Source organism: Hylobates moloch, unplaced genomic scaffold, assembly GCF_009828535.3.
Source record: "Hylobates moloch isolate HMO894 unplaced genomic scaffold, HMol_V3 SCAFFOLD_19, whole genome shotgun sequence".
Classification (NCBI taxonomy): Eukaryota; Metazoa; Chordata; class Mammalia; order Primates; family Hylobatidae; genus Hylobates; species Hylobates moloch.
Genome location: NW_026652294.1, coordinates 16,368,762 through 16,394,944, shown reverse-complemented (window position 1 = coordinate 16,394,944; position 26,183 = coordinate 16,368,762). Strand labels below are relative to the sequence as shown.

At 53.3% G+C, this 26,183-nt stretch overlaps 1 protein-coding gene across 2 annotated transcripts in view; it reads right to left on the bottom strand.

Moving 5' to 3' along the window:
• The window catches only part of MYH9 (myosin heavy chain 9), a 104,137-nt gene that overhangs the window by 9,541 nt on the left and 68,413 nt on the right, over nucleotides 1-26,183 (bottom strand). The window contains exons 11-31 of one of the 2 annotated variants that reach the window (XM_032138751.3): nucleotides 25,686-25,804; nucleotides 24,097-24,249; nucleotides 21,737-21,910; nucleotides 19,645-19,818; nucleotides 16,748-16,862; nucleotides 16,275-16,337; nucleotides 13,870-14,063; nucleotides 13,387-13,508; nucleotides 12,477-12,546; nucleotides 11,423-11,583; nucleotides 10,128-10,236; nucleotides 9,089-9,220; nucleotides 8,406-8,612; nucleotides 7,681-7,818; nucleotides 6,481-6,604; nucleotides 4,456-4,627; nucleotides 3,139-3,351; nucleotides 2,575-2,719; nucleotides 1,734-1,940; nucleotides 1,405-1,509; nucleotides 975-1,127 (exon numbers count right to left, since the gene is read on the bottom strand). In XM_032138751.3, the coding sequence (XP_031994642.1) occupies nucleotides 975-1,127; nucleotides 1,405-1,509; nucleotides 1,734-1,940; nucleotides 2,575-2,719; nucleotides 3,139-3,351; nucleotides 4,456-4,627; nucleotides 6,481-6,604; nucleotides 7,681-7,818; nucleotides 8,406-8,612; nucleotides 9,089-9,220; nucleotides 10,128-10,236; nucleotides 11,423-11,583; nucleotides 12,477-12,546; nucleotides 13,387-13,508; nucleotides 13,870-14,063; nucleotides 16,275-16,337; nucleotides 16,748-16,862; nucleotides 19,645-19,818; nucleotides 21,737-21,910; nucleotides 24,097-24,249; nucleotides 25,686-25,804 (3,050 nt within the window). The remainder of the gene's footprint in view (nucleotides 1-974; nucleotides 1,128-1,404; nucleotides 1,510-1,733; nucleotides 1,941-2,574; nucleotides 2,720-3,138; nucleotides 3,352-4,455; nucleotides 4,628-6,480; nucleotides 6,605-7,680; nucleotides 7,819-8,405; nucleotides 8,613-9,088; nucleotides 9,221-10,127; nucleotides 10,237-11,422; nucleotides 11,584-12,476; nucleotides 12,547-13,386; nucleotides 13,509-13,869; nucleotides 14,064-16,274; nucleotides 16,338-16,747; nucleotides 16,863-19,644; nucleotides 19,819-21,736; nucleotides 21,911-24,096; nucleotides 24,250-25,685; nucleotides 25,805-26,183) is intronic. The other variant, XM_032138753.2, reaches the window with a different exon arrangement.

Genomic DNA, 26,183 nt, shown 5'->3' with positions numbered 1-26,183 from the left:
CAGTCACTTCCCTCTCCACGGGAGTGAGACAAATAGAGCTTCTGCAAAGGGGCATCTGTCCACTGTGTGAAGCCCGGGGGAGGCTGACCCCCAGGCCCGCTGTGGGGGCTCCCAGCCCTCATCCACACCAAGCCTCTTGCTCTGCGGAGACTGCTCCCAGAGAGCAGGGCCAGTGCCCTGTAGGGGTGTCCACGGGGTCCCCATCACCCAGCCCCATCCTTGCACTTGGAGATAAACCTGCAATCACGCACGCTCGAGGGCTACTCCTACCCTGACTGTGGAATGGACTCCCAGCCCATCCCGAGGTGGTTCAGGCCTTCTGGCCTGGCACATGGAGGCCCAAGATAGGATCTAGAGCAGGAGCTCTGAATACATATTAGGCTACGGACCCCTTGGCAGTCTAGAGAGGCCTAGGGACTCCTTCTCACGACAGTGTTTTAGCAGGCATGAAATAAACATATGGGATCACTAGGGCAACCAGTACAGAAAAATGCAGTTGTCACACATTCTAAAAAACCATGGCTCAGGAAGCCACATGCTGCTAGGTAGCACATCAGATAGCAAACTCAGTGCATGCAGGCCTGGGACCCACGAGGCCACGGAGCTCGGCTGCGACCCTGATAGGGTAACTGGCCATTTCTACAGATGACGAGGGTGCAGGGACTGCCACCACCATGGCTTGCTGCCTACATCCATAATGGAAGCAATGCTGAATTTCAGCTAAAGACTGGTGGAAATAAAGGTGTAAAATAGTGAAAATAGTGGTGTCCCCCATCTAAGTCCACAGATCCCTGGATTCCTCTCCTAGGGACTCAGGCTGAGAGCACTAATGTGGGAGAGCAGGGTGGGCTTCCCTGGGGGAGAGCAGCAATGGTCCGGCCCAGTGGGCAGGGCTGTCCTGCAGTGCCCAGGCCAGTGCCCGGCCAGCAGTTCCCCAGCCTGCAGAGTCCGGCCGGTTCCCCAGGCCTCCAAACCTGGGCATGGAGGGTGGCGATCTGCTTCTCCAGGTTGTGCTTGGCCTCCTCCTCCTCCTCCAGCTGCTCCCGGAAGGAATTCTTCTCATCCTCCACCTGCTTGAGCTTGGTGCTCAGGCTCAGCTTCTGCCGGTTCTCCTCCTGCAGCAGCTCCTACTCGCAGGTTGGGAGGGGTGCGGGCACTCAGGAGAGCGGTATCCAAAACCCAGGAACCCCACACCCTTGAGGAGAGGGAGGAGCTGGTCCTGCTGATTTAGGGGATGGCCACGTAAAGACCTGGTGGGAGCTGGGAGGACGCAGAGACCCACCCACAGGATGAAGGAGATGAAGGAGAGGATGGGCAATCCCATGGGCTCTGGAGCCAATGTTGTGTGGACACAGGGGCCTTTCTGGGGGAGTCCACCTTCTGGGAACCTGGCGCCACCCTTACCTGAGTGTCCTGCAGCTGGGACTCCAGCGCAGAGAAGTCCTTGGTGAGCTTGCTGGACTTGCTGTCGGACTGGCTGAGAAGCCCGGTCACGTTGTCCAGCTCCACCTGCACCGGGCGGGGAGACACAAAGGACCATGGACCCAGCCCCACTGCTCCTGCCCCACCTCAGCTCCTTTAGATAAAGCTGGACCTGAGTCACAAGCTGAACCGTGAGGGTCTGAGGATCCAGTTTGAGAAGAGAGAGAGAGAGCACACATGCACCCAGGGACCTGGGCCACAACTGCTGCTGGGGCCCAGTGCCCGCGCCAGGGTCCCGGCGGAGGCCTCACCTGCAGCTTGGTGACCTTGTCGGCCAGCTCTGTGCGCACGCGCTCTCCCTCGTTGAACTTGACCTGCAGCTCCTGCAGCTGCGCCTCCACTTTCTTGCGCTTGTGCTCCGAGTCCCCTTTGCCCTGCAGCAGCACCTTCACCTCGTTGGCCAGCTCCCCGCGCTCATTCTCCAGGGTCTGCTTTGCCTTCTCAAGGTTTGCTTTCACCTAGCGGGGAAGAAAGCAAAGACATGAGTGGCGGCCTCCTGACACAAGGCTGGCTGGTCTATCATCACTGGACTCTAGATCTAGACATCGCTGCTTCTGCAGCCCCGACGACGGTGTGCCTGAGTCCTGGACTCAGACGGCTGAGGCCTCATCTGTCCTGTCCTCTTCTCTCTTAGCTGGTGGGTGACACTTGGCTCCTGTCTTCACTGCTTAGGACATCTCACAGCTTCCCATCTCTAAAATAATACCTGCCCAGCCTTCTGCCCCGGGTAGAGGCCAGGTTCTAGGGCGCGGCATTGGTGTTGCAGATGTTAGCAATATTTATAACGCAATGAGGGGGAACTATAATTGTTTGTAGTTAGACTTCCAATAAAGCCTGTCGGAAGTCTGATGTTCAAAGTAACAATGTAATGTTTTCACCCTCAAATAACCACATGAGACAGACATATTATAATCCTCCTTATGAACAGGGAAACTGAGGCACGAGTCACAAAGCCCCTAAGAGGGGGAGCCTGGCCTCAGAACCAGGCAGTTGGGTTGGACCCTGCAACTACTCTGCAGGACTGGTTTGGATTCTGTGGGCCCAGAACGGGGAACCCTGCCTCCCCCCTGCAGTCTCAGGGAGGCTCCGCACCCGCTTCGTCTGCTCCAGCTGCTCCGCCAGCTCCTCCACGGCCTGTGAGTGCTTCTGCCTCATCTCCTGGATCTGGGCCTCGTGGGTCTTGGCCTCCTCCTCCAGGGTCTTCTTCAGGATGTTCACCTCCTGCTCACGTTTCGACCTGGACAGAGAAATCCCCTCAGAGTGGAGGCCGGGGGCGCTGGAGCGAGGCTGTCCCGGGGGCTCTTCCCTGACCAAAGAGAGGCCTGGCCAGGGCACAGGCACTCCACGCAGCTTTTCTACCCATCGGCCCCTCCTAGCCATCTATCCCATGGCCCAGGCTCAAAGACGCACTATGAGAGGCTTCTGTAGCCTTTCAGCTTTAAAGCCCAGCCTTGCCTCACCCCCAACTTTGAGCCAGGTTCTTCAACAGGCTTTCTACTCTGTAGAGAGAAACCTCTGAGGAACCAGCAGTTTCCATGTCTGCTGGTGCATAACATGGCCACGGTGTGTGTGTGCAGAGGCCCGGGGTCCATGTCTCCAAGCCAAGGCCCCCCTGGCTGCCCTGCCCATCCCCAGGGACTTGGTCCCAGGGCACACCTGAGCTCCTGCTGGGCAGCTGTGGAATCCAGCGTGTCCTCCAACTCTGTTTTCAGCGCCTCTAGCTCTTCCCCAAGGTCCCGTTTCTGCTTCTCAGCTTTATTCCTGGAAGCACGCTCAGACTCCAGGTCTTCCTGGAGTTCAGAGATCTGAGACTCCAGCTCCCGGATCTTCTTGAGGGCCATGTTCTTCTGGGCAGCTTCCTCTTCCACTCTGCCAAAGCGACCAGCAACATCAGTATAAGGACAGTTTCACCTCCAAGGAGCAGAGTTTGCAGGACAGGCCTGAGAGAGGTGCAGCAGCCAAAGCTGCCTCCTGTGGTCACAATCATGGCACTTAGGATGGCTGTCAGCAGAAACAACATCTGAGGCAACCAGATTGAAGGGCAACACCCCTCTGAGAACTAGAAAACGTCATAGAGGAATCGTTTCAATTTCCAAAGTAAGATTCACTGCTTCAAATATTTTTAAAAGTCAAATGATTTGTTAAATGGGAAGAAAAGGAAATAAAATGCTACACCACAGGATGACTGCAACTCAGTAAAAATACAAATGTGCTACGGACTTCAGATGGTTATGATGGGTCAACATAGGTTCACCAACTAGAACAAACACACCACTGTGGTGAGGGGTGTTGACAGTGGGGGAGGCAGCGCGTGAGTGGGGCAGCGGATAGATGGAGAAACTTCTGCTGACTCTTGCTGTGAATCTAAAAACCACTCTAAAAAATAAAGTCTTTTTTTTTTTTTTAAACAGAGTCTCACTCTGTCACCCAGCCTGGAGTGCAATGGCGCAATCTTGGCTGACTACAACCTCTGCTTCCTGGGTTCAAGCGATTCTCCTGCCTCCGCCTCCTAAGTAGCTGGGATTACAGTTGTGTGCCACCACACTGGCAAATTTTTTATATTTTTGGTAGGGATGGGGGTTTCACCATGTTGGCCAGGCTGGTCTTGAACTCCTGATCTCAAGCTTGGCCTCCCAAAGTGCTGGGATCACAGACGTGAGCCACCGTGCCCGCCCAAGTCTTTTTTTTTTTTTTTTTTTTTAAGTGTGCCTATAGCAAGAAATTAGGAAAGGACTATTGTAGGTGGGTGATAGAGCTGTGGATGACTTTTTTTCAAATTACAAACAAAAGACAATGAGGCCCCTCACCGTGCCCCGAGTGCACAAGAACTGTTTTGCTATGAAATAATGGCTCTTCTAAGACAACAGTGGAAAGAATGCTCACAGGTCACTGGTGCAGAGAACCAGGGCCAGCAGCAAGCAGGAAGGGCTGGCCCAGGCCACCTGGCCTCGGGCGGGCAGGCGGGGTCCTCACCTGGCCAGGGCGGCCTGGAGCTCCTCCTCTTTCTTGGCCAGCTGCATCTTGAGCTCTGCGATCTGCGCCTGGAGCTCGGCGATCTGGTCGCTGAGGTCCGTGGAGTCTCCCTCCAGCTTCCGGCGGGTCTTCTCCAGCTCCTGTCGCTGCTTCTCCTCCCTGCGGAGGCGCTCTGCAATGACGGGGGAGCCCACATAGTCTCAGTGCCATGGGTTCTGTCTCCATGTCAATTACTTATACAAAATACTGAGCACTTGTTATGAAACATGTGTCAGGCCTAAAGCATCACAAATACACAGACACTCGCACCCAACTCCTGGAGGCAGGAAGAGGACATCACCGCAAACTGCCAGCCCGTGGCGTGTCTCTCTCCGACTCACCCCTTGTCCTTCCCTGCCAGGAATTAAGTACTCTCCTAAAGCTGGTGTTCGTAATTCCCTTGGTTCCCTTGAAGGCCGTACTATGTCTGTATCTCTAAAAAACATGTTCAATTGTGTGTGAATCTGAACTTATATAATGGAACTGCCTTGTGTGAATTCCACAGTTGGAATCGCATGGTCAGGGCTCAACATCTAGCTTTATAACCCTGTGATGTCACTTGGGAAAGCTACTTTCTATACCTTGTCTGAATAATAAGCAAAAGGAGACGGCCTACTTCATTAGGATGTTGTGAGGCGCCAATGAGTTACTATCTTAAAAAGCACCTAGAACAGTGCCTGCCTCATGATGGTTATTCCCTGCCGTGCCTTTGCCACCCCATCTCATGATCTTGAGATGTAGCCCGTGAAGTTTCACTGGAATAGATGTGTAAGGACATTTGTCTAGGATTCCATTATGAGAATACACCACAACTTATTTATGTACCCGTCCTGCAGCTGGCAGGCAGCTGGCAGGCATGCGGCTGTGTTCATCTGATCAATGCTGCTGCAAGCATCCTGCTCACTCTCAGTGCCCACAGCTGAGTGATGGATGGAACGGCCGGGTCACCTCACTAGGACTGCTGGATCGTTCTCTAACGCCGTCTACCAGTTTGCAGTCCCAGCAGCAGCATGTGTGTGCTCTGACCGCTCCGTGTCTCTGTTAGCGCTTATTAGTGTCAACCTTTCATGTCTGTCCATCTGGTGGGTGCCACCCCTAGACCTCCTGGATGACCAAGTCTTCTGGGCTCCTCCCAGGTGAGGGAGGGTGTCTGTGAGGGAAGAGGTCTCTCTGTGTCCGGACCTCTCTTCTGCTGGACCTGACTCACCTCATCCCCTGCAGATGTGAGGGGGCTGGACAAGACTGTGAAACTAAGCTGGGGATAATCCTCCCGGCGGTCAGGTTTTGGTCTCCCTCCCCTGGGTATGAGCTCAGAGTTCCCAGAGTAGTCAGGGTTCCCCTGTTCCCCCAGCTGTCCACTCCTCTCAAGGGGCAGGGCTGGGGGTCCTCAGACAGCCACGGACCTGTGCTTCTACCCCAGCACCCCCTCCCTGTCACAGATCCCGAGAGCACACAGAGACAAGGCAGGATTTGTCACCCTGCCCCGAGTCAAGCAATGAGCTTCCGCAGTATTCGTCTAGGACTTTACCGTACGTATGTGTTCACATGTATTTAATGAAATTTTCACAGACACCCTAGCACTGTGTCCCCTTTTTAGGTAAAACTAAAGCTCATGGAGCTTAAGTCATAGGTGCAAGATGAGCCAGCTAGTCAGTGACAGAGCTAGTGAGTCCTGTGGGTCAAACCCAGGGCCACCTAGGAAGTCTCAGAAGCTTCCAAAACCCATGGCACACAACAGAGCAACGCCAAAGCTCTCTAAACATGCTTCATGCAGGGGGGCATCTAGCCACAGAGCAACAGGGGCCTGGAGGCTCAGGTTCCCGCACGCACCAGACACAGCTCCCCTCGACCTGGTGACCTCAGGTCTAAAGGGCAGCGGCCAGTGCTGTAGTGTGGCCCAGGCTCACCCGTGAGCTGAGGAGGCCTTGGTGTTCTGGTCAGACAGGCCGGCCCCTGCCCGCCAGCCCCTGCCCATCACCCCCTCACCTTCCAAGTCGGTGATCATTGCCTCATGCTTGTTCTTGAGCTTGGCAAGGCTCTTAGATTTCTCCTCCTCTTCCGTGAGGTTGGTGGTGAACTCAGCTATTCTATCTTCCAGCAGTTTCTTTTCCTGGGGAGAGGGGAGTAGGCCAGCATTTAGTGTTGGTTGAGCACAGAACACTAGCTAGCCTCAAAGCACGACTCGCTCGGAAATTTGGGGCTGAATGGAAAAGGCTTTAGACACTTGATCATGTTCATTAGGATTTTCCTGGATCAAAGGATAATTTTGAAAGGTCATGAATTCCCCTGAAACAGCGTGATATGCTTCCCTAGAACTGAAAAATGTGGGTGCCCAAGCCCTTTCCCTTCCCCTGTGGGCTTGGGTGAGAAAGGATTCCAGGTGACAGCTAGTGTCAGCAGGGACAGATGGCTCCACTCCTTCAAGAGGCTGCCACATGGTGCTCACCTGCGCCACCAGGCCACCTTCTCCGTGCCCCCCTCTCACCTGCCAGGTGGGCCACGGCCCCTCCCCCTCTTCAGCCCTGTGGTGCCCCGGGCTGCTCTCCTTGCTTTCTGCTCTGTGTGGCCCCCGCAACACCCCTGCCCAGAGGCACAGCTCGGCACAAGCGCCTGAGTCCCCTCATCCCAGTCCTGGGTGGGCGTCCTGCCACCTCAGCCTCTGCAGCCTTTGGGGCTCCCATGTTCTGAGGAGCCCCGAGAGGTGGGGAGGCTGCCTTCTCCTCTAACTGGTTCCCCGGCTGCTATCTGCTCCCTGGGCAGACACTGACAGGGACCCAACTCATTCTCAGGAGGAACAGCTGCCGCCCGGGGACAGTGGAGGAGGAGTACTCCGTATCTCAACACAGAGCCACCAAGGTATCCCCAACCCCGCAGTGACCAACACTTGCAATGCGCACAGATGGCCACCTTTACACAGGCTCAGGTCTCACGGCTGGCAAAGAAGAGCTTTCCAGAGGGGAACGGACAAACCCTTCCCCAGGACCCCTTCACTTATGATGAAATCCCTCAACTAAGGCCCATGTGACCTCCAGGGAGCACTTGCAGTTAAGCAAAAACACTCATGCTGCAGGCAGAAGGGATAGGAAGCAGCAGCAGCGGGGCTGGAGCCCGGCCCTGCAAGGGTGACCACACTATCCCATCCATGGTGCCCCTGGAGCAGCGGCAGGCGGCAGCCGCGGGCCTCACCTTGGCCAGCTTGCAGTTCTGGTCCTCCAGGATGATCTGCTCTTCCTCCAGCTTTTTCAGTTTCGCCTCGGTGGTCACCTTCTCCAGCTGCAGCTTCTGCCGGGCGCTCTCCTCCTCCTCCAGCTGCTCCTCAAGCTCCTGCCGGGGGCCAGAGACACGGTAAGGACAGCAGGCCCGGGGGCATGGCCAAGATGAAGGCAGCAAGGTCCGAAGGCCAGGTCCAAACGCCAAGGAGAAAATAGCAAGGTCTGTGAGCCCAGGGCCATGGCCGAGGTGGGGACGGCAAGGTCTGCCAGCCCAGGGCCACAGCCGAGGCAGGGCCCAAGCCCCATTTGTAGGATTGCAGATTTCAAACTGGGACACAGGGCCAGAACACCAGTGCAATGTTCTGAAGGGTTTTCTGCAGCAAGCTCCCGCCCATGAAACAGGCAGGACGCAGAGCTGCTGGCCCTGTGCCCCTTCGGCTAGCAGGGCCAGGGCTAATGGCAGGGAAATCAAACTGGCCTTGATGCTGGCCCAGGCAGTGTTCATGGAGATCTCAGATGCACGTGTCACAAACTACCAGCCCAAAGGGGAACACCTCTCACTGAGTGCCCCAAGCAGACAGCGTGAGGAGCGGCCTCCTCGGACCCTAATTCCATGTTCTCCCAGCTCCTGGGTCCCTGCTCCTCCGCCCCACCCTGCCCCTCTGGCGCCACCTCTCCCCGGGTGCAGCCGGCAGGAACCTGGATGTTCTGCTGCATCTTCTTCTTCTCCGTCTGCAGGTGCTGGCAGCGCTCCTCCTCCTCCTCCACCCTGGCCTCCAGGTCATGGCAGATCTCTTCTAGTTCCTGCTTCTTGGCAGTCAGGCGGGCCCGGAGCTCCTCAGCCTCGGCACACAGCTCGGTTTCTGCCTGGAGCTGCTCCTGCAGCTGCAATTTCTCTGCCATGAGCTGCAAACAACAAGTGGAAAACACAAGCTCCTTGCAACACCCTCAAGCCACTCCATCCTCAAGGACGGACGCCGTGGCTCAGGATCCCAGAAGGAAAGGAACATGCAGACGAGAGTAGCTTTCATCTGGAGAGCTCTGAAGCTTCCAGGCACCTTCCAGACATCGTGTCCTTGATTTTTCACTACCCCATGAGCTCCAGAGCAAGGTCCCAGGAAATGGGCTCAAGTCATGTGGTAGTGCTGAGGTCTGAACCCAACACTTGTGAACGTTCCATTCTATTAAGTGGCCTCCCTATATCACTTAACACCGAATGGGGTCTGCAGAGACTGGTCACTGTTCCTACAGTAATAGGAAACTCAGTTGTAGAAAACTCCTATAGTAATACAAGCTTCCAGCATACCGTGCCTACCGATGGCCAACAGGTGGCAGCACCGGGCAGGTCGCACGACCTGGACGGAGCCTGCGCTGACACCCACCTGAGACTGCAGCGTCTCCATCTCCGTGAGCCTGTTCTCCGCAGCCAGCTGCTTCTCTCGGACCTTCACCAGCTCCTCCTCCTTGGCCATCATCTCCTCCTCCTGCCGGCTCACCTGCAGCAGCGGCTTGACCTGGGAGAGGAGATGGAGGTAGAGACATGCTTGGCTGGAAGATGCCCGCCTCTGCCAACAGGTGTGAGGCCTCTCCCTCACCTCTGGAAACATGAAAGTGAGGGGCAAGAAGACACGCAGTGGTGGGAGCTGCAAGCAGGCACATCCTTCCTAGCGCTCTGTACCACGGGCTTCTGATCTGCTAACTACATTCCAGGGAAACTATCCCTGCATGTGCGTGAAGATGTTCACCTCAGCATTGTTTATAACAGCAAGAAAATGAGGAAGGACCCATCTCTGAAAAAGTACCCAGATAATGATGTGTCCCCTAGGGAACAGCACACTACCTCTAAAAAAATGATACTTATGAAGGAATCATAAATGGAACGTACAAACTACAATACTGTTTATGTGAGTCAAACTCAGCTGTGGAAGAATGTATACTGTGTACATGGCTGAGGTTTTATAGGCAGTGAGAAAAAGAGCCAGAGATTAAACACTAAAATAGCTGCTGCTGTTGGTTTAGGCTAAGGGTTTATGTGTGAATTTTTATTTAATTCTTTAGGCTTTTTGTTAGTTGGTTTTTCGCCATTACCATAAATTATGTATTATACACAAAACCAGCCCGGACAAGTTTAAAAATAAAGAGATTTGTTTTTTTTTTAAAAGGCCAGGAAGGTCAGCCTGGGCAAGAAAGTGAGACCTTATCTCTACTAAACATCAAAAAGGGCCGGGCACAGTGGCTCATGCCTGTCATTCCAGCACTTTGGGAGGCCGAGGTGGGAGGATTGCTGGAGCCCAAGAGTTTGTGACCAACCTGGGCGACAGTGAGACCACACCTCTACAAAAAATACAAACAATTAGCCAGGTATGTATGGTGGTGTGCACCTATAGTCCCAGCTACTCAGGAGGCCCTTCTAGCACACACCTTGGTGAAGAGCCGCCACCACTGCCAGTTCCGCAGCTTGAGGTAGGCAGCGCAGTTCCGCTGGAGGACCTTCATGGCGGTCAGCTGCTGCTGCCGCTTGGCAAACGCTCTGTGGGGTGAAGAACATGGTCAGCGCTTACAGGCTGTGTGACTCCATGAGGCACTAATCTTACAGTGGGCGAAGGACCTAGGTCACCAGACTACCCCTCCACTGAGGAGTCCACGGAGGTGAAGGCTCGTGTGAAGTAACCAGAGATCCTACTCAGCGTGGGGACTCAGCATGACCCTTGGTCATTAAGCCGACTGGCCCTGGGTGACTCTGGACTTCAGCTTCCCACCCTTCGTGCTGTTCCCTATCTGAGCTTTTGTTTGGTGGAAGAACGTCAGGAGCTGATGTTCTGTGAAGGTGGGCTGCAGGTGTCAGCTAGAGGGCTTTTGGATAAACAAGCCTCCATCTGTGCAAATGCCACATGCTCGGGCTTCGTCTCCCAGAGCTCGGCGCTCCTGCTAGGACCCTCATCCCCGAGCACAAGGGCACAAGTGTGCAGTGCCCATACCCGCTGTCCTGCAGCAGGGGAGCCCTCACTCCCCAGGGAGTCAAGGATGAGTCTGGACTGAGGATGGCCTGCTCCCCTGGAATCACAGGGTTCTTCAGGGACAGGCAGACTCTGGGTGCTGTCCCCACAAGGGTCACACGGTGAGGAGTCCTGATAAGCAGGATCTTTCAGGCAGGCAAATCCAAGCAGAGTCGGCCTCTTCCCACCCGTCACTCTAAACCCCAATCAGAAATGCCCGATTCAGCCAGGAACAGTGGCTCACGCCTGTAATCCCAGCACTTTGGGAGGCTGAGGTGGGCGGATCACTTGAGGTCAGGAGTTCGAGACCAGCCTGGGCAACATGACAAAACCCCGTCTCTACTAAAAATACAAAAATTAGCCGGGTGTGGTGGCGTGCGCCTGTAACCTCAGCTACTAGTGAGGCTGAGGTAGGAGAATCACTTGAACCTGGGAGGTGGAGGTTGCAGTGAGCCGAGAACACACCACAGCACTCTAGCCTGGGTGACAGAGTGAGGCTCCGTCACAAAAAAAAAAAAAAGAAAAAAAAATGAACTGCCCGATTCTACTCCTCAAAGGTAGAAATCCAGGAACGGGGGTAGGAAGTGTCACGTGGGCCTCCCTGACAGGCATGTGACTGGCTGCAGTGGGGTGTCCTAGACCACGGCCTAAGTGCTCTTCGGCAACAGAAGGGCGTGGCAAGGCCTGGCGTGTGGGGCAGGAGTATCTCCCGGGACTCACTTCCTGGCCAGGTAGCCCCTGCAGCAGGCCTGGAACCCTATGATGACGTCGGTGATCTTCAGGTCCCGCTCCTCCTCCAGGTGGGCCAGCACACCGGCGCGGAAGAAGACTTTGCTCTGGCCAATGCGGTACAGGTTGCTGTCGAGCTCCAGGGCTTTTATCTAGGTGGGAGGAGTAGGCCGTTTACCTGGCCAGCAACTGGCCATGGCTCCGTGAAAGGGTGGCCCAGGCACAGCTGGAGGTGTGCCCTTCACCCTTCTTCCCACTGGCTGACGAGCATCTGGAGAGCAGAAAGCCATCTCCTCTCCCTCCTTCTTCCTGTTCCCCATCTCCCCGTCACCAAATGCAGGCTTTGCACATAGTAGGTGTTGAATTTTTCCTTCTCTTTTCCTCCCACCAACTCCCTACTCTGCAGCCAAAGCTTTCTGATTCTTTAGAAAGAACGTGAAGTAAAACGAGGCCAAAGGTAGCGGCTGCTAACCTGGACACGCCAGAAACAACAGGATGCTGGGAAGGGGAAAAAAGGAGCAGGGTGGGATTTAGCCCTGGCTTGGCACTGAGTCACCGCAGGGCCTTCATTCAACCGGAACTCAGAGCATGCGCACGGCCCGTCCAGCACTGCGCTGGGGCTGGGAGTGGGGAGGGAGGGAGGAGAAGCCCAGGTCATGGAGCACCAGGCCTGCTGCCCTGGCTGTGAGCTGCCCTGGCTGTGAGCTGCCCTGCTCACCACACTGGACGTGGAGTCAGACCCGTGAGCAAGAAAGCAAGAGAATGTCCCCCAAACCAAAGAGGCCATCATCTTACATCAGAGCCCAGCCATGGCTACAGTTCTCGTCTCCTCCACACCACCCTGGTGCCAAACACCATCCCTGGCTATCTGAGGCCGAGGGGCTGCTGCAAAGGGCGCCCGGCAGAGTCAAACGCGGAGCATCAGAAGGGACACAGCCTGGGCATCCACCGACCACTGATACAGCAAGGCGGGCCCTGGCCATGCGGGCACTCCCCAGACAAGGGGCTGCCCATCCAGAGAGGCAAGGACAGCAGCTCAACTCACCATGAGCACGCACGCCTGCTTCCCGTCCATGAAGCCCTTGGGAATGGAGTTTGGAGTCAGGATCTCATATCTGAGGAAGGAAAGAGAAGCCTGGTCATTTTACCCATTGCCTCGATTCCACATGCCTGGAATATAAGCGAGAGATTAACATCATTTCTACAATGCAACAGACACAGAATTCTTTACACAAACTCTCCTAAGGAAAGAAGACACAGGCAAATCCCACCCCGTTCTTTTCTTCGGCTGAATGAGACAAGGAAGGCTTGGTGTTTTCCGGAAAGTGAATGGAAACTTGTGTAGGACCGTTTCAATCACTCAAGGGCGTGCTTCAGGTTGGACTCACTAACTGCTAATTGCCTGGGATCCTCATCTCTCACCCAGGGACAGCCATGTTCACACAGCTTCCCTGGGACGCTGCAGGGAGCTGCTAATAAACAAAGATGGCCCAAGAAATAAACGGCTGCATCCCGACAGCAACTGACACTCAGCACAGTCATTAGAGAAATAGGAAGGCATCGCCGTCTTCGCACACAGCAACACACGGCCATGTTTTGTGATTTTCATTTCCACAAAGTTCCTGTAATATCCCAGGTCTCTGGCTGATTCTTTTACATTTCTTTTCCTAGCTCCTCTAACTGTAGCAAATAGCACCAGGGTCGGCAGTTGCTAGGAGCAAAAGTCAACGGGATGATGATGACCTGCATTTCGGTACTAAAATGGGGAAGTCTCCTTTCCTGCCAAGGGTGGAAAAGAGAAGGAGGTGGGGAAGAGCTGGCCAGACTCAGTTCTACATGGATGGAGGATGTCGCTGCCGCATGACAGGACCCTGCCAGGGAGCAGCAGCCCACCTCTGGGACTCACTGCACGCACAGCCGGGCCCAGGAGAAGCGGGCTCCGGGCCCTGGCTCACCTCTGCCGAAACTCCTGGAAGACCACCCTGTTGGGGAAGCCCTGGCGGCAGATGCGGATGCCCTCGAGAACACCGTTGCAGCGCAGCTGGTCCAGCACGAGATGCGGGTCCAGCTTGCCGGCCTGGGGAAGAAAGCACATGCATGCAGTCTCACTTCTGTGCCTAGAACAGTCGGAGAAAGGTCGGGGAACCCCTATGAACCTGACAGGACAAGAGCCTAAGGCAGGGGGGTCAATGCAGCCCACAGGTTTGGACAATAAAGTCAAAGGATCCAGGTCTGGGAGGGGCCAATGTCACCAAGAGGAAGTGCGGGCTGTGAATGTAGCATATCTCCTAAGCGAGCCAAGGCCCACCCTGCAGAGAAACGACTGAGGGCTCTGTGCATGCTGAGGGGCTGGAGGGGTGCTTTTGCTGGGAAGAAAGACGGGCTGAGCACCCCACACCACGGTGCCCTGCCCGGGCCACCCCACCAGGCGGCCGCACCTTCTTCTCGTGGTTGGGGATGATGCAACGGACGAAGTTGGGGTTGGTGTTCCTCAGCGTAGCCATCAGCTTGGCCAGCTGCTCCTTGTAAAGCTGCCCCACAGTGCGGAACATGCCCTTCCGCGTCTTGAAGGCCCCAGGCAGTGCCGTCTCTGACATGCCGGCCACCTGGTCCAGGCCAACGATGCGGTCCACTGTGGAGACCACAGAGAACACGTGAGTGCCCACGCCAGTTGCAGCTGGGTGGGCGGGGGCAGCACGTAGGAGAGAGAGACAGGCACACATCGGACAGAAAAAGAGGAGACAGAATGAAACAACAGGACCCTTTCCAATTGGAGCCTATACTGGGTGCTAAGGTCATCCCCAAACACAGCGGGAAGCCAAGGGGGCTGCAAAGGCACTGGGCTTGTCTCTCGGGGAGCCATGCGTCTGCCTCGGCCACCTCACCTTCCTATCACCTACCTTCAGCCACTCTCGAAGCTCTTATTTCCAAAAAGACTCAATGAAGCTAGTCATGTATTTTGGAATAGTGAGAATTCTACTAGCCTGGCTCTGAGGAGGGGTGTGAAAACCTGGCTTATGGAATTCTGCTGTCCTATAGTCACAGTTAGAAAAAAAAAAAAAAAATCAGTATCTTCAGTTCTCACTGACCCTGTCGTAAGAGCACCGGGCTGGGAATCAGGAGGCGGAGCTTGGAGCCACCTTGTCACTGTCTGCAGAACCCGGCAGGGTCCCCTCTATATCTACGCAGACATCTCAGGAAGAGAGAGCTCCAAAGAACTGCTCTTGATCAAAAATACTCCAAAGTCTAGGGATCTCTTCACGTCCTTGTATTTCATTTTGTCTCCTGGTGCATGGGTCTTTCTCATGTAAACCGACCCTCAAGGGAAGCAGCCCCTAGCACTGGAACTCACGCCCAGCAGCAATTAAACCAATTGCATCCTCCAAGGCAAAAAACAAACAAGCCAAATCAAAGTGGCCAGCGATTTGAGATCAGTTTAAGCAAGAGCTAACGTTAAATGTGAAGCCTTACATTACTGGATATAAAAGTGAAGAATACTGACGAAGCCCGTTTCGTATTCCTTCACGGCCAGATTACTATTATTTACTTGAAGACAGCAAAAAGGATGCTTGCTTAAGACAGAAGCCAGGAGTGTGGATGCAGCCTACAAACCAGTCAATTAAAATGGGAGGTGGCTGGGAGTGGTGGCCTGTGCCTGTAATCCCAGCACTTTGGGAGGCTGAGGCAGGTGGATCACCTGAAGTCAGGAGTTCGAGACCAGCCTGACCAACATGGTGAAACCCCATCTCTACTAAAAATACAAAAGTTAGCTGGGCGTGGTGGCGGGCGCCTGTAATCCTAGCTACTTGGGAGGCTGAGGCAAGAGAATCACTTGAACCCGGGAGGCAGAGGTTGCAGTGAGCCGAGATTGCACCATGGCACTCCAGCCTGGGTGACAAGAACAAAACTCCATCTCAAAAAAAAAAAAAAAAAAAGGGAGTCATCTTTGACCTTACATACCCACCACAGGGCCAATATTCCTGGCTACCACAGGTTTCCTGGGCATGGCAACTTGCAAAAGCCACTCAGGTTGTCCAGAGAAATGTTAATGTGGCCTCACCATAACTGGCCCTTTTAGCTGAGTGTGTCCTGGCCCCACCCCCATGGAGCAGACTTTGCCGAGCAACTGTTGAATGAACACACAGATGCCACTTCAGCTTTCAGGTGCACAGACACAAGCAGTATGCATACCTGAACCTCATGCTAAGACACTCACAGCCATTCAAGCAGTTTAAGACACTGTCTTTAGGGATGAAGCTCTAAGGATACAAATTTTTAAACAATTTTTGCTGTTTTAAGATTTTTTTTTTTTTTTTTTTCGAGGCAGGGTCTCACCCTGTCACCCAGGCTGGAGTACAGCGGTGCGATCACAGCTCACTGCAGCCTTGACCTCCTGTGCTCAAGTGGTCCTCCCGCCTCAGCCTCCCGAGCAGCTGGGACTACAGGCATGCACCATCACACCCGGCTGATTTTTTTTTTTTTTTTTAATTTTTTTGTAGAGATGAGGGTCTCCCTATGTTGCCCAGAATGGTCTCAAACTCCTGGACTCAAGCAATCCTCCCGCCTCAGTCTCCCAAAGTGCTGGGATTACAGTGTTTTAAGATTTGAATGTGATGTCTCCAAATTCCAGACACAGCCCCTCATTTGCCCAGTTTGCTACTACAGGCCGGCAATAGGCACAGTGCGGGGAGCCTGCCCAGGAGCCCAGGGGCAGATCAGGGAACTGGGGTGTAAGCAGGCAGGAAAAGCCAAGGCGGGGGTGAGAAAACCTAGGCAGAAGCGTTTCTTGCACAGCTCTGGACGCACCACACACACAAGAGACACCACTCGGGCGGCCAGTCACCTGGTTCTAGGTGGAGAATAGGAAAGCGATGATAGAAATAGGCTCTCTGAGTGCTCTGCATCTCTGCAACAGAGAGGTTAAAGCAAAACCCAGGCAAAGGAAAAGGAGAAACCAACAGAAAGAATTAAAAAGAACCACTCAAAGCAACCAGCCTACCAAGGAGTAGAGGCGGGAATGCGACATGGCGCGGGGCTGGCAGCCTAGGCTGCGAGGCTCAGGGCCGCCTTTGACTTTCCCACACGCGGAAAGCGCTCCGCCCAGGAGGACCCGGCCACGGTGTGTGCTCGAGGGCCGTGGCCTCCTGTTTCGGTCCGAGGAGCCCTCTCTCATGGGAGCTACAGAGGGTGGAGACCACCTGGCCTATGTCAGGGGGACATGTGTACCCCTTGTTTGGCGGCCCGGCCCACTGTGGAGGTGGGAGGATGACCAGCCGCAGCCAAGAGGAGGCAGGGGGCGAAGGGCAAAGGGCGTACCATCCTTCCACAGCTCCGACACAAACTTGTCAGACGACTGGTGGAGCAGCGTGGCGATGTTGTCATTCAGGGGGTCCATGTTCTTCATCAGCCACTCGTCAGCTTTGTAATCCACCTGCCAGGGTCAGAGAGGCTGGAGTCACAAGTTGCGCTGGGGACATGCGTGCTCACAGGCTCTCCGGAGCCCAGGCTAACCCCGTGTGTGGAAGTCAGAAAACGTGAAGACCCTTTGACCCAGCATTTCCACCTCTAAGAAGGAAGTGATGAGGATAAGGGGCGCAAGGCATCAAGACGTTCTCTGCGGCGTCTCGTGCAGAGCCAGAGCCTCAAGGCAAGGCATGGCCAACAACGGGAGCCTGGCTCTAGACATGGTGTGGTGGCCACACAGTACCGTGCTGGGTTTCAGCTTTTTTTTTAATTTTTAGGTAATATGAACAAAGGAAAAACAATCCTGGAAGGACAACAAAATGTTACTATTTATTTTTAGTCATAAGACAAGTAATTTTTGTTTTTTCTTTGGCTTTTTAGAATGTTCACATTTTCTCTGAGTATGTGTCAGTTTTATCTTTTTGGAAATATATTCTGTTTTAAAATATATTTTTTTAATTGGGCAGCCTCCTAAACCAGAGGGTTCAGAGAGACTCCTAGAAATAGATTCATTTTTCCTTATTTTAAATAGAGATAGGGGCTGGGCATGGTGGCTCACACCTGTAATCCCAGCACTTCGGGAGGCCGAGGTGAGTGGATCACAGGAGTTCAAGACCAGCCTGGACAACATGGCGAAACCCCATCTCTACTAAAAATACAAAAATTAGCCGGGTATGGTGGCACGTGCCTGTAATCCTAGCTACTAGGGGGGCTGAGGAAGGAGGATCGCTTGAACCTGGGAGACAGAGGTTACAGTGAGCCAAGATTGTGCCACTGCACTCCAGCCTGGGCAATGGAACGAAGACTCTGTCTCAAAAAAAAAAAAGAGAGAGATAGGGTCTCATTATGTTGCCCAGGCTGGTCTCAAACTTCTGGGCTCAAACTGTCTTCTTGCCTTGGCCTCCCCAAATGTTGGGATTACAGGCATGAGCCCCGTGCTCTGCTAAAATATATACTTAACAAAACAAGTAATACACCATGACATCTTCATTGCAAAAGGTCCCAGAACAATACCCAGAGAGCAGCAGGGACCTGGGCCTCCCTCTTCCCAACACAAACTGCAGCCCGGGGTGCTCCCCTCAGTATGCAGGCGAATGCGTGCTGCTGCAGCCCGGGGTGCTCCCCTCAGTATGCAGGCGAATGTGCGCTGCTGCAGCCCACGAATGTGCGCTGCTGCAGCCCAGGGGTGCTCCCCTCAGTATGCAGGGGAATGCGTGCTGCTGCAGCCGGGGTGCTCCTCTCAGTATGCAGGCGAATGTGCGCTGCTGCAGCCCAGGGGTGCTCCTCTCAGTATGCAGGCAAATGCATGCTGCTGTTTATCATGAGGTAGGTGATGCCAGTTTCCTTTCCCCAGGCTCAGACCCTCCCACCCAGGCCAACATGCTTGTCCTTTTAGCGCACAGCACAGCCCACGGAAAGACGCACCATAGCTGATGCCATCATGCAGGCCCCTTGGTGGGCTCTAGGGTGCTCCTAATTATTCAGCATTACAAATAATCCCACGGCAAAAGCCCTCCTGGAAGCTTCTGCACCGATGACTGTGTGCGTTTCCCAAAGGTGAGAGTGGAAAAGGAGGCTCAGGAAACATTCCTTGGTTAATGGTGTAAATTGCTTTTTTGGCTTTATTATTTTTTTCACGGGTAGTTTAAGACAGTTGCTTCCGCAGCCCCAGGAACCAGCCAAGCTAAGTAGAAGAGGCCGGCAGTGGGGAGCCGTGTGCTAGAACCGGGCCTGGACTCCCTGTGGCTTGGGAACAGACCTGTGAAAGCTCCCACATCTCCTCGCCAGTCACCACCAACTAGTCACCACCAGCAAGATGGCGCAGCCCCTGCCTAATCACAGCAATTAACTGTTAGGGTCTTTGTGCAAGAAGCACACAATATGCTGAGAAAAACCAGCTTTTGTCTAAGCATGCACCTCTATGGACTAAGTTGGGTCTAAGCCCCAGTCACATGCAGACTGGGAAGATGTCTGCTGGGTAAGTGTTGAGGGCAGGTCCACCACTGACTGACTGCAGCAGACTTGGCAACAGCAGCTGTCACCCACAGCAGTGGCAATTCCCCACACACCCCCAAACTAGGACATGTTTGGCGATGTCTGGAGACATTTGGGTTATCACAACCAAGGACAGTGCTCCTAACTCTAGTGGGTAGCAGCCAGGGATGCTGCTAAACATCCTAGTATGCACAGGAGGGTCCCACAATAAAGAATGACCCAGCCAGCAATACCAGGAATGCCGAGGTTGAGGAGCCCTGCCCTGGAGCACTGATCCGTGCCACGGTTGGGCCTCAAGAGCTCATTTAATCCACGTAATCCTGTATAGTGGGTGGTCATTCTCATTTTCCAGATGAGGAAACCAAGGATCAGAGAGGTTAAGTAACTGACCCGAAGTCAAACAGCTTATGAGTGGCAGAGCTCTATTCAAACTCTGAGCCCATGCCTTTAGCCAAATCTCTGCACCTGGCAGACAGGCCCAATAATAATGCATGACAGCATGACGACAACCAGCCTGGGCACCGCGGTGGAGTGTCGCAGGCTTCTAACAGCACGGACCAGGTGAAGGGGCTCTGCAAGCTGTGTAAATGCTGATGCTGTCACCGGCCACATTACTGGGTGAGTCACTGTGCAAGAAATGTACTCAGGTCACACCCCTGCGTCCCCAGGAGCTGCCCAGCTCCTGGTCCTAGACAGCCTCGACTCCACCTCTTCTGCGAAGGTCTGGCCAGCACCTCCCCGTGAGTGCTCCTCACCTTGCCAGCGTAGTGGATAATGCAGAAATCAGCTTTGTCCTTCAGCTGCTTGGGCTTCTGGAACTTGGGGTGGGTGCCCTGCTCCTGCATCACCTTCTCCACAAAGCTCTTGTCAGTGGCTTTGGGGAACCAGCACTCCTCGTCCAGCAGGGCCAGGATGCCCGGGGGGCCTGCCTGGAGGAAGCGCAGCATCAGCACAGGTGAGCGCACACTGGGGGGGGGCACCCCACCCTTCAAGAAGCCAAAGCCCAGACATCAGAATCCCCCGAATCCCACAGAGGGTGGGCGACGCGCTCCCCAGGAGGAGCAAAGCACTCAGTTGAAGATTTCTAGTTTATAAAGAAACCTCTGGGGCCCAGGCTGCGGCTGACACCTTTACCCAAGGATCCATCATAGTGGTTCTCCATCATTAGTGAAACCCCCAGTGGGTTTGATGAAAAGTGCAGATTCGCTGACCTGCGGGGCCAGAGTTTGACTTCACGGTGTACTGGGGTCTGCCGCAGGAGATACCACCCCACATGCTTTGCATCTGCACGTCTATGATGAGATGGAATACGTAGGAGGAGCCCCTTGAGGAAGACAGTCCCAGGGACCCAGCAGCCTTCCACACACTGAGTTTACAAGACAAGAAAGCAGATTCGGACACTGCAGAGAGGCTGTCTGACAAAACTTGAAGCCCGGTGGGTTCTTATTAGTTGGAAAATTCAACTAATTAAAGAAAAAGCTCATTACAAAAGTAAATTTTTGGCCAGGCGTGGTGGCTCACGCCTGTAATCCCAGCACTTTGGGAGGCCGAGGTGGGCGGATCACCTAAGGTCAGGAGCTTGAGACCAGCCTGGCCAACATAGTGAAACCCTGTCTCTACTAATAATACAAAAATAAGCCTGTAATCCCAGACACTCAGGAGGCTGAGGCAGGAGAATCGCTTGAACCAGGGAGGCAGAGGTTGCAGTGAGCTGAGATCAAGCCATTGCACTGCAGCCTGGGCGACAAGAGCAAAACTCCGTCTCAAAAAAAAAAGGAAATTTTTTCAAACTAAAAAAAACTTTGTCCTAGGCCTTCTGATTAATTAACCATAATCAAAAGAAAACCCAGAGACAGGCCAGGCACGGTGGCTCACTCCTGTAATTCCAGCACTTTGGGAGGCTGAGGCAGGCGAATCACGAGGTCCCGAGATCGAGACCACAGTGAAACCCCACCTCCACTAAAAATACAAAAAAATTATCTGGGCGTAGTGGCAGGCGCCTGTAGTCCCAGCTACTCGGGAGGCTGAGGCAGGAGAATGGCGTGAACCTGGAAGGCGGAGCTTGCAGTGAGCTGAGATCAGGCCACTGCACTCCAGCCTGGGTGACAGCGAGACTCCGTCTCAAAAAAAAAAAAAAAAAAAAAAACAAAAAAAAAAAAAAAAAAAAAAAAAGAAAAAAAAGAAAACCCGGAGACAGAAACAGCTCAAGCTTCATTACAGATCACAACCCCAACAAGCCTAAAACACAAACAGGCGACCCAACCTCCACCTCGCAAGAGGTTTAAGTATGAACTCATTAGAAAAGGTTCCTCTTTTCCATCTTCACACAGTTAATGCTGGCAACAAAAGCACTGCTGCTTGCTGGTTTTATGGAGGGATGAGCTGAGCTTTGGTACGCGTACACCTGGGCAGAGCACTCAGTGCCCAGGGTCTGCACCGTTCCATGCTACAGTGAAAGCAGCCCGCGGTAGGGCCTTACTACATCCATGCATGGCTGTTTCTTTAAGACAAAGAAATGCTTATCGAGCCCAGCCTTCAGGAGGATGCTGGGTGGTCTTCTGGGACTGAAAACAGGATGCTAGGGCCTCAGCCACATCCACACCTGGTCCGGCAGCTGGGAGAAGCCCAGCCCACAGCTGCAGCCCAGAGCATCTCCTCTAATGGAGGCACCCACCCAGGCCTCCCAGGCACCGGATCTCAGCCTCAGGGCTTTGTCCTCCAGGTGGCACCAAAAGGAAGGGGAGTTAAGACATCTCCACAACCAACACAGAGCTGAGGTGAGGAGCGGGTGACCCGGAAGGGAAAAGCCAGAGGCAGGTGTGAGGTCAAAGTGCGCCTGGCACTCACTGGCTTCTCAATGAGGTCGATGCAGGGCTGCAGGTCGAGGCCAAAGTCGATGAAGTTCCACTCGATGCCCTCGCGCTGGTACTCCTCCTGCTCCAGGATGAACATGGTGTGGTTGAAGAGCTGCTGCAGCTTCTCATTGGTGTAATTGATGCAGAGCTGCTCAAAGGAGTTCAGCTGCAAGGAGAGAAAACAGTGTCAGAGATATGCCAACCCTGCACTAAGAGGCCCAGACACCCCTTGAGAAGCAGGGCGGGGTAGGGATACAGGAAGTGCCTCCTTGGGCACCTCCATACCGCTGCCTTTAGAGCCCGGATGCTCCTGGCCTTCCCTTTATCCACCCAGCAGTGGGTGACATTTACTCTTTGGAGCCGGGGACCGTGGGCAGTCTGGTAAGCCTTTTCAGAATAGTGCTTTAAACTGCATCCAATAGATTACAAAGAAAGTAGTTATGTTGAAATATAATCATCAAAATATTGTGATCGAGTAATACATTATGCTTCCTTGTTTTTTATTTTTTATTTTTTGAGACAGAGTCTCATTCTGTCACCCAGGCTGGAATACAATGGCGCAATCTCAGCTCACCGCAGCCTCTGCCTCCCAGGCTCAAGTGATCCTCCCAGCTTAGCCTCCCTAGTAGCTGGGACCCCAGGCACACACTACCGTGCATGGCTAATATTCTTATTTTTTGTAGAAATGAGGTTTCACCATGTTGCTCGGGCTGGTCTTGAACCCCTGAGCTCAAGCAATTCTTCTGCCTCAGCCTCTCGAAGTGCTGGGACTACAGGAGTGAGCCACTGCACCAGGCCCTTCTATTTTTTTATTGAAGAGATGGGGCCTTGCTTTGTTGCCCAGGCTGGTCTTGAACTCCTGACTTCAAATGATTCTCTTGCCTCAGCCTTCCAAAGTGCTGCGATTACAGGCGTGAGCCACCGCACCCGGCCTCTGTGCTTCCTTATTAACGAGAACTAGCCATGGGCTTATAACTTCCAAAATTTTGAGGTAGCGATGGAAAAATGACACTACCAGATCTCTGCAACAACTGGAATGTGACACGAAAACATCTGATTTCTATTGGTGACAGATCACAAGTACCGCTAATACAACTGTGGTTTGTATAGTTTGTTCAGTTTGCAACTGGAAAAAATACATGATTTCAATGAGAGGTTAGTAAAAAATAAAGATGTAATTTTCTCATCCCAGCTCATGGCTCCTCTCAAACCTCCCATGGACTCCAGGTTAAGAACCTCTAATCTACTATAAGTATCGGTTTCCCTACTAGACCTCAAAGTCATCATGGGCAAGGGAGATGTCTTATCCCGATGCTCAGGGAATATTTGCTGGAAGAATAAACAGGAAGCATCTGCCCAGGAAGCCTCCAAGAATGTGACCTAAAAGGTCCCATCCTCCCAGGCTGGACAACATAGAGAAACCCCATCCGTACAAAAAATACAAAAATTAGCCAGGTGTCATGCCACATGCCTGTAGTACCAGCTACTTGGGAAGCTGAGGTGGGAGAACGGCTTATGCCCGGGAGGTCGCAGCTGCAGTGAGCCATGTTCACACCACTGCACTCCAGCCTGGGTGACAGAGCAAGACCCTGCCTCAAAAAAAAATAAACAAAAGGTCTCATTTTCTCCAGCATTTCTAGTTGAAAATGAGCACTTCTGTTTAGCTTAAAACACATCTAACGGAGCCTGGGCCACACCGTGAGGCCCCATCTCTACAAAAAATTTAAAAATTAGCTGGGAGTGGTGTGTGTGCCTATAGTTCCAGCTACTAGGGGGCTGAGGTGGGAGGATTGGTTAAGCCCAGGAGGTAAAGGCTGCAGTGAGCTATGACTGCACCTCTGTACCCCAGCCTGAGTGACAGAGCGAGACCCTGACTTTTTTTTTTTTTTTTTGAGACAGAGTTTCACGCTTGTTGCCCAGGCTGGAGTGCAACGGCGCAATCTTGGCTCACTGCAACCTCCGCCTCCCGGGTTCAAGCGGTTCTCCTGCCTCAGCCTCCCGAGTAGCTGGGATTACAGGCATGCGCCACCAAGCCCGGCTAATGTATTTTTAGTAGAGACGGGGTTTCTCCAAGTTGGTCAGCTGGTCTTGAACTCCCGACCTCAGGTGATCTGCCGGCCTCAGCCTCCCAAAGTGCTGGGATTACAGGCGTAAGCCACCGTGCCCAGCCGCAACCCTGTCTTTTAAAAAAGAAAAGAAAAAAAAAATACCACACCCAACCAAAGTCTCCATGCAAACGAGATGGCCAACTCAGATTGGTGCGGGACCATGAGAAGCAGGGTTCTTAACTAAGGATAAGGCAACCAACAGGCCAAGGAGGCAGCGGGGTGGGTAATGAAGGGCGAGGCTCACGTCAAAGATCTCGAAGCCGGCGATGTCCAGGATCCCGATGAAGGAGGCGCCCTGCCTCTTGGTCTTGTCCAGAGCCTTGTTGATGCGCAGCACCAGCCAGCGGAACATCCGCTCATAGGTCGCCTTGGCCAAGGCCTCGATGGCGAAGTCAGCCTGCGGGGCACACCCGGGGAACGTGGTGTCAGATACAAAAGATCTGAAAACCCTCATACCCTTTGCCCCAGTAATTTCACTTTTAGAGTCCTCCCCCTAGAGGAACAGCCCTAAGTATGTGGGGGAAAAAAAAAATCTTCCTGCACAAATAGGTTCACAGTGGTGAACCTATTTAAATGATGAAAAGTTATTTAAAATGATGAAAAGTAGAAACAACCTAATATCTAACAATACAGGGACAATAAACTTAGATCTTTCTAAATAAAATGGGGACACACTAAAGGATTTATAGAAAAAGTGATGCTTCAAAATAAGGCAGCGGTCTACGGCCAAACCACCCTAAACGCGCCCGATCTCATCAAAATAAGGCAGTGGGCAGAGGGGCAGGGGGAGATAAGATGAACGATGAGCCGAGACTCGCCGTGAGTTAGTAACTCTGAAGCCACCTACGTGATGGGCACGTGGGGCTCTTTACACTCTCCCCTCTTCTTTGTTTTGCATGTTTGAAAAGCTCTGTAATTAAAAGCCAGAACGAGAACAAAGTTTAATTCTTTTTTTTTTTAAGTCTTGTAGGAAAGAGCTGCCCAACAATATTCATCACTGGGAATTGTTTTCCTTCTCTCGATTTTTCTGTATTAAGAGTCATGTAATATTTTTGTAAAAGAAAATGGAGGTTTCTCCTTAATTGTCAGGGAAACGAACAGGTAGCAATAATAATACGCAATGTCTTTTGAAAACAACAGTCTTGTCTTTCATGCAATGCTTCTGCACAGAAACAGCCGTGAGCTGTCAGTGTACAGCAAATGGGAGAAGGACTAACAAAGTGAGCTTCCAGGTATTTTTGAGAGATGGGTTTGGCACCCTAAAAACCCCCATGGCCAGCACCATAAAAGAAACTAGAAACCCTGGAGAGAGGCAGAAAGCAGTCCGCACTGGGAGGGACCTCCACTCCGGGGGCAGGCAGGCACATCAGTCTGGCAGGAAGGAGCAAGCACTACTGCTCATCTCTCAGCACACGTGGCAAGCCCAAGGCAGCAGGTGGTAGAGAAACAGCCACTTGGCACAGGCTCGAGGATGGCAGGAACCGCCACCAGTTGAGCTACAGTGGCATCAGGTTCCTGCTTTTATACCAGACAGGACATGCCTATATCCTTGATGACCAATCAGCCAAAATACCATCTCAATGTAAAGAGGCACAATGCAGCCTCAGGATGGCACTTCCTGGGCATGAAGCCTTGGGCATGCCATGAAGCTTCTCCAGTGCTCTAGATGGGGTGATGCCACCTCTCTCCGGGTTGCTGTGAGGACTGCATCAGGGAATCATGTGAAAGTGTCTGACACGGACACCCCAGGATGGCCCAGAACAGCCTCAACTGTGCTGCTGCAGGGACATTCACCCAGGAGGCAGCCGGCTGCCCTGGCCCCAGAGGACATACCTGCTCTTTAGTCTGTGCCTTCTGGACGTAATCCCGTCCCACCTTGATGCGCGGGGTGAGGATTCCTCTGGTGAAATCGGTCACATTGATACCCAAGAGATGGGACACCTTTTGGGCAGCTAAGATTTTTCAGAGAATAAGAGAGGGACAAAAAGTCCTAATTAGACCCAAGAGAATAAGTCCCTCTGCTTGACTTGGGAGCAGAGAGGAAGAAAGCCATGGGGTGAATGAGCAATCATTACCACGACAACCGCATCTGGGCCCTTCTTTAGCAGGGCCACAGACACCTAGCACCCCCCAGACTCAGCAGCCACATGCAGGTCAGTGGGCAGGGCAGCTGTACCTCCCCCAAGCCCCACGGGGCAGAGAGGAAGGCATCCTGACTGGAGGCCCCAGAGGCAGCAGCGGTTCCTCTATCCACTCTCAGCCGCACACCTCAGAGTGTAAAAGCACGTCCCTACCCACCAATGGGGCTGAGAGGAGCAGGCCGGCCGGGTG